The sequence below is a fragment of the Ornithorhynchus anatinus genome, chromosome 6 (genome assembly GCF_004115215.2).
Source record: "Ornithorhynchus anatinus isolate Pmale09 chromosome 6, mOrnAna1.pri.v4, whole genome shotgun sequence".
In the NCBI taxonomy this organism is placed as follows: Eukaryota; Metazoa; Chordata; class Mammalia; order Monotremata; family Ornithorhynchidae; genus Ornithorhynchus; species Ornithorhynchus anatinus.
The window spans coordinates 42,274,770-42,291,343 of NC_041733.1; the positions used below are offsets into that span (position 1 = coordinate 42,274,770).

The following is a 16,574-nucleotide window of genomic DNA, read 5'->3' on the forward strand; positions in this document are numbered from 1 at the left end:
CCAGATCTCCTGTGGATAAGGGACTTTAGAAAAGGGTCTGATCCCTTCATCTAGCACAGATGAAGGGTAGGTTGAGGGGACGAGTGTTTTTTGGCCAAAGGCCTTGTGAAAAAATATTTGCTCCTGGGGCTTTGAAATGTTCCCGTATTTTAATGATTGGTCAGAGATGTCCATTTGGGGGAAGGGTGGGTTATGATTCAATTCTACTGCTTCTTGGTGGTGGATAATAAAATATTATCAAGTAATTCTACTTGTCTTCTTTTGAGAGTGCAGAGCTCCCAACTCTGCCATCATTCTTCATAGGCTGAAGTGACTTAGAAAGAGTTGGTATAAGGTCAGAATTTGAAGCATTTATTCAATCAAGTAGTCAGCTGCTCAAGCTGGGGGGTGGGGGGGCTATGGGATAGCTATATTTTCCCACCTCTTCCACTGGCCCCTAGGGCTGAAGGGGGGGTGTAAGTGCCCCTGCCCCATCTTTGGTTTTGGGGGGATAATTTGTCCAGCCAAGACCTTCCTGAACATAGGGCTTCACCTTGGACCAATGGAAACTGATGATAATTAAATCATAAGGCAATGATCAGAACTTCATGGGGTTCCCAGGGGGAGGTGGAACTGTGGGAGCTGACAATGAATAGGAAACCCCCTCTTTCCCACCGCCCCCACCACCCTCAATCTGAGCCCCGTCACTGCTAAAGGGAGCCAAATGTGCCAAGTCCTGCCACCTTAGGCTGCTACCATCCCTGACCATGCTTCCTCTAACAGGGCGGGGTCACAGGAGATGGGCACCAAGAGCGAGCACCGTAGAGGGCAGGGGGTTCTTCCTCCATATGGGAGTCCCCTAAAAAGTGACCCCCTGTGATGTTGGGGGGAGGGGAGGTGCATCTTAAATCAGAAGTGATTAACGGAGGCACAGATACCAGGCTGAGTGGACCTGCAAATTGTCCTCGGCCTCTCGAGCCACTGCCTTCTGCTCGTGAAATCAGTGCTTTGCACATAGTAAGCACTTAAATGCCATCATCATTATCATTATTAAATCTATAGAGAGCAACCCGACGCCCCCGTGCAGACCGAAGCGGAGGCTGCCCCAGCGTGGGGTGTAGGGAGGCCGGTTGTACCTGGGCATCGTGGGCTGGCCCCTGGCGGGAAGGGCCCCGTCGTTCGGCTGGTTTCCGGGGCCGGATCGGGAAGCGTGAGGCACGTGCTTTTGCCGGACACCGGGAGCTGCCGGACGCGTCATCCTAGGCCTTGTCCCAGAGCAGTCCTGGGGGCTTGAGAAATCGGGGTGTGGCTGGGCTAATGGTGAAGCAGGGGAAAGTGAGGGGAGGATGCCTGGGTGTCTGTGAGGGAGTCCACGAGGGTGGCGAAGTGGATGAATGGTTTAAAACCCCAGCCGGGCCGGGCGTGGGCCAGCCCGTCGACGACAGGAAGCCCCCAGACAGATTCGGCATCTGCAGGATGGCAAAAGGTGAATCAGACAGACCGAAAGAGGCGAAGGCAGCTCTGAGACCCAGGGCGGGGAAGGTGAGGTGGTGGGGAGGGGGCGAAGAGGGGGCGGCCGGGGACTCCCGCCCCGCCCCGGCTCAGAGCCGAGTGGTGACGTGGTCTTCCTGCCCCTCCTTCCACTGGTTCATCAGCAAGTCACAGGCCTCTCCCCAGGAGTCAAACACGTCCTCCGTGGAGTCGAGGAGCCTGGAGTTGGAGTTGCAGATGCCGGAGGCGCGACGGAGAGAGCCGCGGCCCAGGGGCCGGGCGGGGCCCGTCAACCTCGCGTCCACCTCACTGAGGTGAGATTCGCTCCCGGAGCCATCCTCGCCCCTCTCCCCGTCGGAGCACCCGAGGTCCCGCCACATGAAGTGGGGCTGGACCACCCCGTCGGAGATGGCGTAGACGGAGGCCGGGCCGGAGGCCGGGCCGGGCTCCGGGAGGTGGCCGTTCATTTTGGAGAAGAGGAGGCCGAGCCTCTGGAAAGACTCCTTCTTGGACCCCGACAGTCTCTGCAGGCGGTTGCCGTTGCGGACGAAGGAGCGCTTGCTCAGCCCGTTGCTCCCGGGCCTCTCCTCCGGCCCCGGCCCCGCCCCCGCGGCGGCCGCCATCGCGTCCATCCCCGTCACGGTTTGGATCAGGGCCGACACGTGGAAGTCCTGCTTTTTGCGGGCGAGGTCGAAGGAGACGCTCTTGGCCTTGGGGCGGTCGCGCTGGCGGCCGCGGGGCTCTTCGCCGGCGTCGTCCCGCTGGGAGAGGTCGGAGCTGCTGCCGGCCGAGCAGCTCCGCCGCGGGGGCTTGCAGCGGTTGCCCAGCAGGTCGAGCACTTCGTAGCGGAAGCTCGAGATGTCCTGCTTCAGTTCCTGGTGCCACGGCCGGGCAGACGATGGGACAGACGGACACAGAGAGATATGGGTTAGGGCGCTGGGCGGCAGTCGGGAAACGCAACCGACTTCCAACACCCACCCCCCACCTGGTGCCACACGGGATCCGGGAAGGGGATCGGCGAATACCGGCCAATGCCTGGGTCATTGGAGGGCTTGAAGCCGGGCGCTATTGAACCGACAGGGGTTTACCTTAAAATTCTCCTCCGTCAGCCCCTCGTTCGTCTTGGTGTTCCGTATCATGGCGGCCACGTATCTCTTCACTAGATTCCTGATGACTTCCTGAAACAGAAGATGCCACCCATCAATCTATCGGCTTTATTGAGCGCTTCCTGTGTGCAGAGCACTCCACCGAGCGCTTGGGAGGGTCCAGTACAGCAGAATTGATAGGCGTGATAGCAGCTTACAGTCTACAGCAGGAGACAGACATTCATATAAATACATAAATTAAGGAAATGTCCACAAGTGCTGTGGGTCTGAGAGTGGGGCAGATACCAAATTCAATCATCAATTCAATCGTACTTACTGAGGACTTACTGTATGTAGAATACCTAGAATCACCTATTGGATAGAAAGAGGGAGGACGCCCCAGGCCAGAGGCAGGGGCATGGGCAAATGGCTGGCAGCGGCAAGATGGATGAGTTTGAGGAGTAGTGAGCAAGCTGGTGTTAGAGGAGCAGAATGTGTGGCTCTGGGTTGTAGTAGGAAATGAGTAAGGACAGGTAGGAGTGTTTAAGGTGACTGCTTTAAAGCCGACGGTAAGGAGTTTCTGTTTGATGCAGAGATGGATGGGCAGCCAAATGTGGAGGTTCTTGAGGAGTGCGGAGACAGAGCCCGAAAGGTTGCTTAGAAGAATGATGTGGGCAGCAGAGGGAAGCGTGGACTGGAGTGGGGAGAGACAGGAGGCCGTGGGGGCATTCAGTGAGGAGGCTGATGCAGTAGTCAAGGCGGGCTAGGATAAGAGCTTGGATCAGCACACTAGCAGTTTGGATGGAGAGGAAAGGGTGGATTTCAGCAAAGCTGTGAAGGAAAAACTGACAGGATTTGGTGACAGATTGAATATGTGGGTTGAATGAGAGAGATGAGTAGAGGTTATGGGTCTCTGAGACAATGGAGAATAGTGGTGCTGTCTACAGCGATGCAGTTGGTCTCCTTCTGGTGACTCCCCCCAAAACAGAGATCCTCTGGGGAACCAGACACTTTCGTGGCGATTTCAGTGGTTTCTGAACCTGAGAATGCATGTGGTCAGGCGGGTGGGCCCAAGAGAGCCCTTTCACTCTCAAGGAATTTTCTCCGTGACCACACAGGCTGTGTGGTCACAGACCTTCTAGCCTCCTGCGTCTGGCCAGGAATCTATCCAAGTCATTCTGGGCAGATCAGAAGGGCACAAATTTTGCTGGGCTCCCATTCTGTGTGTGCGCAGCATGGTGCAGTGGATACAGCATGCATCTAGGAGTCAGAAGGTCATGGGTTCTAATGCTGGCTCCACCACTTGTCTACTGTATGGCTTCAAGCAAGTCGCTTCACTTCTCTGGGCCTCAGTTCCCTCATTGGTAAAATGGGCATTGAGACTGTGAGTCCTAGGTGGGGCAGAGACTGTGTCCAAACTGATTAACTTGCATCCGCCCTAGCACTTAGTACTGGGCCGGGCACATAGTAAATGCTTAACAAATACCACAGTTGTTATTACTGTGTGTGGTGGAAGTAATAATAATGTTGGTATTTGTTAAGCGCTTACTATGTGCCGAGCACTGTTCTAAGCGCTGGGGTAGACATAGGGGAATCAGGTTGTCCCACGTGGGGCTCACAGTCTTAATCCCCATTTTAATAATAATAATAATAATGTTGGCATTTGTTAAGCGCTTACTATGTGCCGAGCACTGTTCTAAGCGCTGGGGTAGACACAGGGGAATCGGGTTGTCCCACATGGGGCTCACAGTCTTAATCCCCATTTTACAGATGAGGTAACTGAGGCACCGAGAAGTGAAGTGACTTGCCCACAGTCTCACAGCCGACAAGTGGCAGAGCTGGGATTCGAACTCATGAGCCCTGACTCCAAAGCCCGTGCTCTTTCCACTGAGCCACGCTGCTTCTCCAGAATAATGTTGGTATTTGTTAAGCGCTTACTATGTGCAGAGCACTGTTCTAAGCGCTGGGGTAGACACAGGGGAATCAGGTTGTCCCACGTGGGGCTCGCAGTCTTAATCCCCATTTTACAGATGAGGGAACTGAGGCACAGAGAAGTTAAGTGACTTGCCCACAGTCACACAGCTGACAAGTGGCAGAGCTGGGATTCGAACTCATGAGCCCTGACTCCAAAGCCCATGCTCTTTCCACTGCGCCACGCTGCTTCTCTGGGGAGGGGTCCCTCACAACCTTCCCACTAGGAAATGATTTTGGTCTCTGGGCAGAACGGTCAACTTTTTGGGAAAAGGGGAAGGTGGGGAAAGACGGTGACCTGGACTCAACTGCTTCAATAACCCACCAGCCCCCATCCCTCTAGCCCCTCGAGGTGTTTGACTTCTGGCCGTACTCCGAGCCAGCGCGCGCAACTCGATGTCCTATCTCTTGCTACGGCCGGCCGTGCTTGGAAACCTTTTATGGGTGGAGAACTCACTCCTCTGGGGCACTTTCACAAGGCCCACTGTGGTGCCCTTGGAAGACTGGAGATAAATACCCTCACTCTCACTCAATTACATTAACAGGCAGGGGCTCTCTTCCCGCCTAAGGCCAAATGGCCCCTAGGGCACCCAAGGGCCAAAACCTCAACTCAGGCAACACCCTGACTTTTTCTCAGGCAGTCAGGGCTGGGGATGATATAGGAATCATTGTTTCTTCGACGTCTCCTGGCTGCCAGGCACCTAGCCCAGGTCTCTGTGGCAGAGGCGAGGCCCGAGGTGTGGGGAGATCCTTCGCCGGGGCGGGGGGCTTGCTAAACCTGAGTTGTCCCGGCTGAGGAGAAGAATGGATTTGCCTGGCTGCCTCGGGGGCTGGTTTTGGAGTCAGAAGGTTCTAATCTTGGCTCCACCACTTGTCTGCTGTGTGAATTTGGTCACGTTACTTCACTTCTCTGGACCTCAGTTACCTCATCTGTAAAATGGGGATTGAGATTGTGAGGCCAATAGGCACAAGGGACTGTGTCCAACCCGATTTGCTTGGATCCTTCCCAGCGCCTTAATACAGTGCCTGGCACATAGTAAACACTTAACCAATACCAAAATAATAATAATTATTATGACAATTAGTGAAGGGCATCAGGGCAATGGTGGGGTGTTCCTGACCGGAGGTCTGGGCCAGATGGGGCCATGGTCCGTCTCGGGTTGGGTACGAGGACGTTTACGTGAGCTGGGGAAGTTTGCCTAACTTGTGGATAGGAAGCCATTTGGGGTTTTGTGCCCCCAAATACCTCTGATGCCCAAAAGCAAATGGGAGAACAGACACCTGCATGTTCCTGAATTTAATCCTTCTGTCCCAAGGAGCAAAACCAGCTCACCCAGCTAGAGCTCTTCTGGCTAATGAAAGAGGGGTCGCACTCACCATTCACACAGCTTTCACCCCTCTTTTTTCGGCCCGCAAGAGTCTTCCTTGATCTACGCTGAGAAAATCCACCGCATCCCCAAGTCCGGGACCAACCGGGACCCCCCGAGAGGCTCCCGCCCCTGCCAGGGTGGGGACGGCTGGGGAGAGACAGACTCCCGGCTGGGCGATATGGAGCCTGGTTTAACCGGGGGGAACTTGGGGCCTGGGCGCTCACCTGGTAATGCTGATTCTGAATCAGGTTGTCAGCGTGGCGTTCCTGCAGGAAGAAACAAATGCAGGGGTTATGCTGGCACCACACCTCCATGGGGTATGGGAGGGTGGAGGGGAGACGGTGGCACGTGGCGGGCAGTAGTGGATGCCAGCAAGGTCACGGCCTCAGGTTGGGGACCGCTGACCCTCAGGAACAGGGAGGGTGGGTTGAGAGGAGGGGGCAAAAAGCTTTCTGTGGGGGCTTGGACCCCTCCAAGACACGGGCCGCGGGGGAGGAATCCCACCGTGCCTCCGCTGGGAGCTCGGGCACCAGGAGTCGCATCCGCCCAGCCGCCGTCGCCCGTCGGGCACGTCCAACCACGCAATGGCCGCAGCCGGACATCCCCGAGGTGCCCGCGGATGCCCGGCCTCCCCTCCCCGCCGGAAGAAGCTTACTGTGAAGGTCTTCAGGTTCTCGTGCCTCTTCTGCTCATCGTCAGCGTCCGCGTCGGGATAGAGGCGGGCGTGGGCCCACTTGCACAGGTACCAGAACGACTTGGGGCTGGGGACGATGTTGAAAGGGGGCGGCAGGGTGCCCCCCTCGTCGAAGTAACTCATCCACAGCTTCGTCCGTGCAAACTTCCACTCGATGTCGGCATGGTCCTGAGGGAGGCAGATGCTCTGGGGTTTGGGGCGGAGGGCGGCAAGGCGACTGGTAGGGGGCCGTCGGAGGGATCGTCTGGATTCGGGGGCCCAGTAGTGCCTGCCTTCGGGGTGTGTGTGTGTGGTGGGGGGATTCAGAGAGGGACAGACCTTGCCCATTTCACCTGGTAGACAGTTTTTATTTTTGATGCTCTCGCCTCTATCTGGGCCTTCCTCCCCCTTCATGACAATCTCAAACCACCCCTGCCACTCCTGCTCAACTTTTTATGGTATTTGTTAAGCACTTACTATGCGCCTGGCACTGTACTAAGCGCTGGAGTAGATACAAAGTAATCAGGTTGGAGACGGTGCGAGTGCCACATGGGGCTCAGTCTTCATCCCCATTTTACAGATTAGGCAACGGAGGCCTGGAGAAGTTAAGTGGTTGCCCAAGGTCACACAGCAGGCAAGTGGCAGCGCCAGGATTAGAATCCAGGTCCTCTGACACCCGGGTCTCTGCTCTTTCCACTAGGCCTTGTTGCTTCTCAATCCCTTCTGAAATCCCATCTAATCCAGGAAAGCCTTTCAATCAATGCATCCATCAACATGGTATCCACTGAGTGCTCGCTGTGTGCAAACAAGTGTACTGAGCGCTTGGGAGACTACAGGGCAATAGGGTTGCCCTGATCCCTGGTCTCAAGCATTTACAGTCTGATCGGTCACACCTCCCTGCTCTATTTCCCCCATTGCCGCCACTTAATAATAATGATAATAATAAGAATGATAGCATTATTCAGTGCCTAGTATGTTCTAGGCACTGTTCTAAGCTCTGGGGTGGGTACAAGCAGATAGGGTTGGACACAGTCCCTGTCCCACATGGGATCACAGTCTTAATCCCCATTTTACACATGAGTGAACTCAGGCCTAGGGAAGTATTGATTCATGCTTTATCTGCTAGCATACACGTCCCTCACATGCTCACACTCGTGCATGCCGCCTCACAATCACACACACACCAACCCCCAACCGCCCCCCAAAAACCTCCTCACACTCTCAGCTCCGGGCCAGGTGTGACGGGAAGTTGAGAAGATGGGGCAGTTGCTGAGATCTCAGACCACCGGCCCTCTCTCTATCCTGGCCTTGTCTGTGTTCACAACCCTTAGACACTAGATATTTTCCTTATCACTGCTTTCTTCCTTTGGAAATGTCCAGTTCCTGCTGGCCTTGAGGTAGGGCCCACTCCTCTGTGACAGCTCCACAGTATCCGGAGAGGGCTACCCAAGGGCCTCTCCTTCCCCACAGTCCTCCCCTGCATGTGCGTCACAGTCAGTACGCCCAGCTGTGTCGGTGGGGTTCGTCGGCGGGTTTCTTTGAGAAGCAGCGTGGCTTAGTGGAAAGGGCACAAGCTTGGGAATCAGAGGTCGTGGGTTCTAATCCCGGCATTGCCACTTATCAGCTGTGCGACTTTGGGCAAATCATTGAACTTCATTGTGCCTCAGTTACCTCATCTGGAAAATGGGGTTTGACAGTGAGCCCCACGTGGGGACAACCTGATTACCTTGTATCTACCCCAGAGCTTAGAACAGTGCTTGGCACATAATAAGCGCTTAACAAATACCATCATCATTATTATTATTATTCCCCAGAGTTTCTGCCCCCTTCGTGGCCATGGCACAGCCATCTTCTTCCTCCTCCACCCTCACACCTTCCTCAGGCCCAGGGCTGGTCCCTGCCCTCTGGGTACTCTCTCTATGTCTGAGGACTTGGGGGAGCCTAAGAGTTGATCCTCCTCCTCAGCCCTGGTATTACCATCTTTGCCCTCTCTACTAGGCCTTCAGGCAGGGGGTGGAAAGGGCAACAGGGCCGGGCACCAGGGAAGGAAGTCCTGGTCAGATGTTTTAGATTTGGGGGATTTAAGGAAATGGGTGCTGAAAGCTTTGTTTGATTGGTCCTGTTGCTTAACTTTTTTTAAACAATATTTTTTAAGCAGTTACTATTTCAAGGTAATCAGGTTGGCACAGTCCCTGTCCCACATGGGACTCAGAGTCTTAATCCCCATTTTAGGGATGAAGGAACTGAGGCATTGAGAAGTGAGGTGACCTGCCCGAGGTCCCACAGCCGACAAGTGGAGGAACCGGAATTAGAACCCAGGTCATTCTGACCCCCAGGCCCGTGCTCTATCTTCTGCTACTGACATCTGGGTGCCCCCAAGGCCTGATAAAGTCCCTGGTTCCCAGGGCACTGGGTGGAGCTCCTAAGGGATAGAGGACCTGTGAGGTCCTGGATAATGTTACTAGAAGGTGGGGCTGGGGTCAGGAGATGCCTGCTACTGCCCCCCTCCAGCTTCTCCCAGAGCAGCATGGCGGTGTGGCTAGAACACAGGCCTGGGAGTCAGAAGGTCATGGGTTCTAATCCCGGCTCTGCCACCTGTCTATTATGTAGCTTTGGGCGAGTCACTTCACTTCTCTGTGCCTCAGTTCCCTCATCTGTAAAATGGGGATTGAGACGGCGCGCCCCATGCGGGACAGGGACTGTGTCCAACCCCATTTGCTTGTAGCCATCCCAGTGTCTGGCACATAGTAAGCACTTGAACGAATACCACAGCTATTATTAGTAAGAGTGCAATGAGGGCAGTCAATCATCAATCAATCAATGGAATTTACCAAGTGCTTACTGTGTCCAGAACAGTGTACTAAGCTCTCGGGAGAGGACTTTGCAACAGCGTGGCTGGGCACAATCCTTCCCCAAGAAGAGCAGCTTCCCTCTCAGACCTCAGGGTAGATGCCCAATGGCCCCCGAGAAAGCCACCAATCAGGAAAAGCAGCCCCTCAAGGCCAACCCAAAGCCCCTTAAACCAAAGAGATCATCCCAAGCATATATGGGCTTTCAGCCAGAGTCCTACCTGATGGGGGTAAATTCACACAAAATAGGGATCTCCTTGTGGGCAGGGAACATGCCTACCAACTCAATCAATCAGTAGTGTTTATTGAGTGCGTACTGTGTGCAGGGCACTGTGTTAAGCACTTGAGAGAATACAATATTGTAGAGTTTTCTTTTTGAATGGCATTTGTTAAGCACTTATGTGCCAGGCACTGTTCTAAGCACTGGGATAGGTAGAATTTAATCAGGTTGGACACAATCCCTGCCCAACATGGGGCTCACAGTTTTAATCGCTATTTTACAGATGAGGTAACTGAGGCACAGACAAGTGACGTGTTTTGCCCGAGGTCAAACTGCAGACAGGTGGACAAGCTGGCATGAGAAGCCGTGTCTTTCTGACTCCCAGGCCTGTGCTCTTTCTAGGCCATGCTGCTTCCTCAACATGGTTGGCAGACATATCCCCTGCCCACAAGGAGACTACGGTTTTACAGGAATGTACACTTGATTGGACTGGACTCTCCCAATCCCAGTACATTGCTCTGCACAGAGTCAGTGCTCAAGAATAATAACAATAATAATGTTGGTATTTGTTAAGTGCTTACTATGTGCAGAGCACTGTTCTAAGCGCTGGGGTAGATACAGGGTAATCAGGTTGTCCCACGTGAGGCTCCCAGTCTTCATCCCCATTTTACAGATGAGGTAACTGAGGCACAGAGAAGTTAAGTGACTTGCCCACAGTCACACAGCTGACAAGGGGCAGAGCTGGGATAAGAACCCAGCACCTCTGATTCTCAAGCCCAGGATCTTTCCACTGAGCCACTGATTGATGGGCTGATTGCTTGATGGATCTGGAGTGGGTCTTCTTGAACAAGAAACAGCCAGAGGGCACCCTTTCCTAGAACAATACCGTTCTCTTTTCCCCAGGCTCCCTTCGGCAGCTGGGGCCGTTTGTTTTTCTTTGCTTGCTTTTATGGTATTTGTTAAGCACTTACATTGTGCCAAGCACTGCATTAAGCACGAGGGTAGATACCAGCAAACCAGTTGGACAGAGTCCCTGTCCCAGGAAGAGCTCGCAGACTCAATCTCCACTTTACAGATGAGTCGATGGAGGCAAAGAGAGTGAAGTGAGTTGTCCAAGTCACACAGCAGGCAAGTGGTGGAGCTGGGATTCGAACCCATCACCTTCTGACTCCCAAGCCTGGGCTCTCTGCACAATTCCATGCTGTTCCTGCAGACCAAGTCCCTGCCCCACATGGAGTCTGCAGCCTAAGTAGGAGGGAGAAGAGGTATTGTATCCCCATTTTACAGAGAGGGAAACCGAGGCCCACCGAAGAGAGGCATCTTGCCAAAGGTCACACAGCAGAGGCAGTTCTCCGTGCCTGCTGTCGATGAAGTGGAAAGTGACAGATTCGATCCCTCTCACCCTCCCTCCTGTCTAAAACTGAACTTCTCATCCTCTCTCCATATCCCCTTCCATACGTGGCTCGGTGGAAAGAGCCTGGGCTTCGGAGTCAGAGGTCATAGGTTCGACTCCCGGCTCTGCCACTCGTCAGCTGTGTGACTGTGGGCAAGTCACTTAACTTCTCTGTGCCTCAGTTACCTCATCTGTAAAATGGGGATTAACTGTGAGCCTCACGTAGGACGACCTGATTACCCTGTATCTCCCCCAGCGTGTAGAACAGTGCTCTGCACATAGTAAGCGCTTAACATACCAACATTATTATCCCCTTCCACCTTCTAACTATCCCATCTCTGTCGCAAATGCCACTATACTCTCCATCCCAGAATTCCCCAAGTCATCCGGGCATCCTCAGTGCCTTTCAGCCCTTCCAATCCACCTGTTGTTAAATCTATCCTGTCGGTCTTCTTCCTCCACAGAAGGTCCTGCATATTCGCTCCACTCTCTCCACCCAAACAGTTTCGACCCTGGTCGCCACCCTTGATTGGGTTACCGGATCCTCCTCCTCACCCTCTTGTTCTCCGTCCTACAACTTTACGGGGGAGACAGACGAAGGGTCGGCAGCCAGACAGCAAGATTGAGGTACGGTGACCGGGTTGGTGTCGGCAGGGCCAAGTGTGTGGTCTGGGTTGTGGTGGGAGATGAGTGAGGATAGGTAAATTGGGGTGAGCCACCTGCGAGCCTTAAAGCCGACAGTCAGGAGTTTCTGATGGATGCTGAGATGGTCGGTTAACCATTGGAGGTTTCTGAGGAGCGGGGAGACGTGGACTCAATCGTTTTTGTACAAAAAAGGATTCAGGCAGCAGAGCGAAGGATGGATTGGAGTGGGGAGAGACCGGAGGCAGGGAGGTCAGGGAGGAGGCTGGTGCAGGGGCTGAGGCAGGAGAGGGTAAGTGCTTGGACCAGTGGAGTGGTGATTTGGATGGAGAAGAAGGGGCGGATTCTAGAGATGTCACGAAGGTAGAATCCGTGAGATTTGTCCACATGAGGCGAGGATAATGCCAAGATGGATTTGGGAGAGAGGGAGGAGGGTGAAATCAAAGCTGGACTCCAAGGACTGGTGGACCTAGCTCCCAGTAGGCTGTCAGTCTGGGTGGACCCGTGACACCTCAGAGGCTCACCTCAGGGGGTGGGGAGGGGTCCTCTAGCCTGCCCCTGGAGCTTTGAGGTATAGCTCCCTGAGAGCTCCCTCTCCAATAATAATAACAATAATGATGGTGCCAAGCACTGTTCTGAGTACTGAGATAGATACGAGGTAATCAAGTTGTCCCATGTGGGGCTCACAGTCTTCATCCCCGTTTTACAGATGAGGGAACTGAGGCACAGAGAAGTCAAGTGACTTGCCCTAAGTCACACAGCTGATAAGTGGTGGAGCAGGGATTAGAACCCAGGACCTCTGACTCCCAAGCCCGTGCTCCTTCCACTAAACCACACTGTTTTTCTAAACTGTAAACTGCTCGTGTGCAGGGATCGTGTCTGCCTACTCTACCGTCCCCCCAGCCACTTAGTAGAGCGCTCGGCACACAGTAAGCGCTCAATAAATACCAACGATCGATCTTGTGAAGCATACGTCCTCTGGGCTGGCGTGGGGGCTGGGAATTGTTGGGTCTCACGGGGAAAGGTGTTTGCATCAGAGAGCTGGCAGGGGTGGGAGGTGTCTGGGATAAGCTGCAGACTGATTTTCACAGGTTTCCCTTTCCGTGTGGTGCACGTTCATCCTCTGTTTGCTTTCGGAGGGAAACGCAGTAATCCCCGTAATCAGATTCCCGACAATGGTTTGGCAACGGGAAAAGAAAGCACTAGTCGAGATGAGAAAAATCAGTAATCAAGTTGCCTGAGGGTGATCCCATTATTATGGTAAGCAGCTTGGCCTAGTGGAGAGCATAGAGCCCTAGGAGGCAGAGGACCTGGGTTCTCAACTTGGCTCTGCCACATGTCTGCCATCTGATCTTGGGCAAGTCACTTTCCTTTGCTGGGCCTCAGTTCCTCTGTCTGCAAAATGGGGATTCAATACCTGTTCTTCCTCCTTCTTAGCCCCTGAGGCCCATGTGGGCCCTGATGATTTTGTATCTATCCCAGCACTTAGTTCAGAGTTTGACACATGTAAGGGCTGACCAAGCACCACAGTTGTTGTTATTTTCATTAAAGCCTGTGAAGGCTTGGCCTCAGAACCCTGAAATTCCTACAGTTTAAAGCTAAGAAACTCTTTAGGCCGGGTAAGGGTTGCACAGCTCCATGGCCTTCTCTGATCTCTCCCAGATCCCACCAGTATAAGCCCTGCTTATATGCCTACTAGACCATTATCTTGGCATCCTCGCTGGCCTCCCAGCCTCCAGCCTCTCCCCACTCCAATCTCCACTCCATGCTGCTTCATGGATCGTTGTTGTTACTATTATTATTGTACGTAAGTGCTTACTATGTGCCAAGCACTGTTCTAAGCTCTGGGGTAGATATGAGTAAGTCGGGTTGAACCCAATCCCTGTCCCCCATGGGGCTCGCAGTCTTAGAGAAGCAGCATGGCCCTATGTGTCAAATTAGCTTGTTATCGATCCCAGTGCTTAGAACGGTTCTCGACACATAGTAAGCGCTTAAATACCATTTGAAAAATAGATATATATCTCAATGTGCATGACCAGTCTCCCAACTAGACCACTGGACCACATTCTTCTCGTGCAGTGTCCTGCACGTGGTCAGGGCACCCGGAAGGCCATAGCTGGCTCTACAGTTCATTCTTTGGAAGGCAGATTGTACACTCCCCGGGTGTAGGGATAGTGGATATTGAGAAGCAGTGTGGCTCAGTGGAAAGAGCATGGGCTTTGGAGTCAGAGGTCATGGGTTCAAATCCCGGCTCAGCCATTTGTCAGCTGTGTGACTTTGGGCAAGTCACTTAACTTCTCGGTGCCTCAGTTCCTCAGTTACCTCATCTGTAAAATGGGGATTAAGACTGTGAGCCCCACGTGGGACAACCTGATTCCCTTGTGTCTACCCCAGCGCTTAGAACAGTGCTCGGCACATAGTAAGCGCTTAACAAATACCAACATTATTACTCTCCCCATAGCTCCGTACATTAGGTGCTCAACACATGCTGTTGATTGCTAACTACTGCATCCAGATAGCATGATCCAGAGTTGAAATTTTACCAACACCACTCCCTCCTGAGAAAGAGGATTCCACTCTTGGATTCTGGGGGTGGGGAAATTCAGCCGTAAAATGCGAGCAGCCCATAGGACACAACAGAATAGACTGAAACTGCCAAATTCCCTGCTTCTCCCACGACATCTCTGTTCTCAGTGGCATTTGCCGGAGTACATAGGAGCCAAAAAAATAATGGTTGTCTTCTAGCATCACCAACATCTCTGGAGAAGTAGCACAGCCTAATGGGAAGATCCCGGGCCTCGGAGTCAGTGGGCCTGGGTTCTAATCCCGGCCCTGCCTCTTACCTTGTGTGACCTTGGCAAATCACTTCACTTTTCTATGCCTCAGTTTCTGCCTCTGCAAAATGCGGATTCAATCCTTGTTTTCCCTCCTATGATCTGGATTCTATCCCAATGCTCAACAAATATCACAATTATTATTATTATCATTCTCTCTACTCCAGTAATAGCCCTACCATGAGTTCAGTCACCTGGAAATAAGGACTGGGAATGAGGACCAGAAACAATGGCATTTGTTGAAGCACTTACTATGTGCCAAACACTGTTCATTCATTCAATAGTATTTATTGAGCGCTTACTATGTGCAGAGCACTGTACTAAGCACTTGGGATGAACAAGTCGGCAACAGATAGAGACAGTCCCTGCCGTTTGACGGGCTTACAGTCTAATCGGGGGAGACGGACAGACGAGAACGATGGCACTAAACAGCGTCAAGGGGAAGAACATCTCGTAAAAACAATGGCAACTAAATAGAATCAAGGCGATGTACAATTCATTAACAAAATAAATAGGGTAACGAAAATATATACAGTTGAGCGGACGAGTACAGTGCTGTGGGGATGGGAAGGGAGAGGTGGAGGAGCAGAGGGAAAAGGGGAAAATGAGGCTTTAGCTGCGGAGAGGTAAAGGGGGATGGCAGAGGGAGTAGAGGGGGAAGAGGAGCTCAGTCTGGGAACGCCTCTTGGAGGAGGTGATTTTTAAGTAAGGTTTTGAAGAGGGAAAGAGAATCAGTTTGGCGGAGGTGAGGAGGGAGGGCGTTCCAGGACCGCGGGAGGACGTGACCCGGGGGTCGACGGCGGGATAGGCGAGACCGAGGGACGGTGAGGAGGTGGGCGGCAGAGGAGCGGAGCGTGTTCTAAGTTCTGTTCTAAGTGCTAGGGGAGATACGAGGTAATCAGGTTGTCCCACGTGGAGCTCACAGTCTTCATTCCCATTTTATAGATGAGGTGAGGCACAGAGAAGTTAAGTGACTCGCCCAAAGTCACATAGCTGACAAGGGACGGAGCCAGGATTAGAACCCATGACCTCTGACTCCCAAACCCGTGCTCTTTCCATTGAGGTACGCTGCTTCTCAAGGTGGGGGTGGAGGGAAAGTGCTGAGATGATCTTCAAGGTTCTTGATTCAAGCTAGTTGGGAGGAGGGGGCCCACGATCCCTGCAAAGTCTCCTCCCACACCTCCCTATGTTGAATCCCCACTTCTAGCCATCTCACCACATACACGGCCCGAGAAACTCCCTTTCACTCTTCTATTATTAAACCACTTTAGAACAATCCATCAATCAATCAGTTTATATTAGCACAGTGCTCGGCCCACAGTACGCGCTCAATAAATACAACAGAGTTGACAGACACATCTCCCCCACAATGAGCTTTCAGTCTAGAGGGAAGAGGAGGGAATCCCGTGGTCTCCTCGGATAAGCCGTTTCATGCCTACCTACAGTCGTGCCTCCCGCTAATTGAGATTATCGTGGAAATTAAATGACAGTCTCTAACCACCCGGGCTTCCACGCCTCTGAAAACCGTTACAGCGAACCTCTCTTTACCAGACTACTTGGTAACAAAAGCCTTCAGTGGCCTCCCTAACTCACTGCACGTTTCCCTCACTATCCGCAGTCGTTTGGCTATTTCAAGTCCTGGCCCCTGACAGGGAAATGTTAAAATCAAAGGCTTGTGGGAGAAATGGGGTTAAGGCTCCTCATCTTTCTGCACTCTGGTTCCAGTCCCAAAGATTGGTTTCCTTCATTAAATATGCCCACCTGCTGCACCAGGCCTGATAAATGAAAAGAACCAAGGAACACATTGTGGGGAAAATCATTTTCCTTCCCTTTAGTAGCGCTCATTTGCTACAGGAGAACCGATCACTCAAAAAAAAAAAGGTAGTGAGTCCTCCACTAAGTTAATTTTCCCTGTCGTCTTCAAAAATCGATCCATCGCTTTTCCACCGAGAGGTGGGAAAGAAAAAAAACAAACCAGCAATGAATTGGAGACAAAAATGCAAAGCACTATACCTGGGTCTCTCAGTGGCATAAAGTCAAACCCAAGAGCATGAGATGGTTCAGGCC

At 52.7% G+C, this 16,574-nt stretch overlaps 1 protein-coding gene across 2 annotated transcripts in view; it reads right to left on the reverse strand.

Annotated features, from left to right (window-relative positions):
• The window catches only part of TRPC5 (transient receptor potential cation channel subfamily C member 5), a 173,920-nt gene that overhangs the window by 2,975 nt on the left and 154,371 nt on the right, over positions 1–16,574 (reverse strand). Inside the window, exons 7-10 of one of the 2 annotated variants that reach the window (XM_029066957.1) lie at positions 6,552–6,758; positions 6,121–6,162; positions 2,559–2,648; positions 1,116–2,345 (exon numbers count right to left, since the gene is read on the reverse strand). In XM_029066957.1, the coding sequence (XP_028922790.1) occupies positions 1,581–2,345; positions 2,559–2,648; positions 6,121–6,162; positions 6,552–6,758 (1,104 nt within the window). In that variant the 3' untranslated portion in view covers positions 1,116–1,580. Of the gene's footprint in view, positions 1–1,115; positions 2,346–2,558; positions 2,649–6,120; positions 6,163–6,551; positions 6,759–16,574 lie in introns of those variants that run through there. The other variant, XM_029066958.2, reaches the window with a different exon arrangement.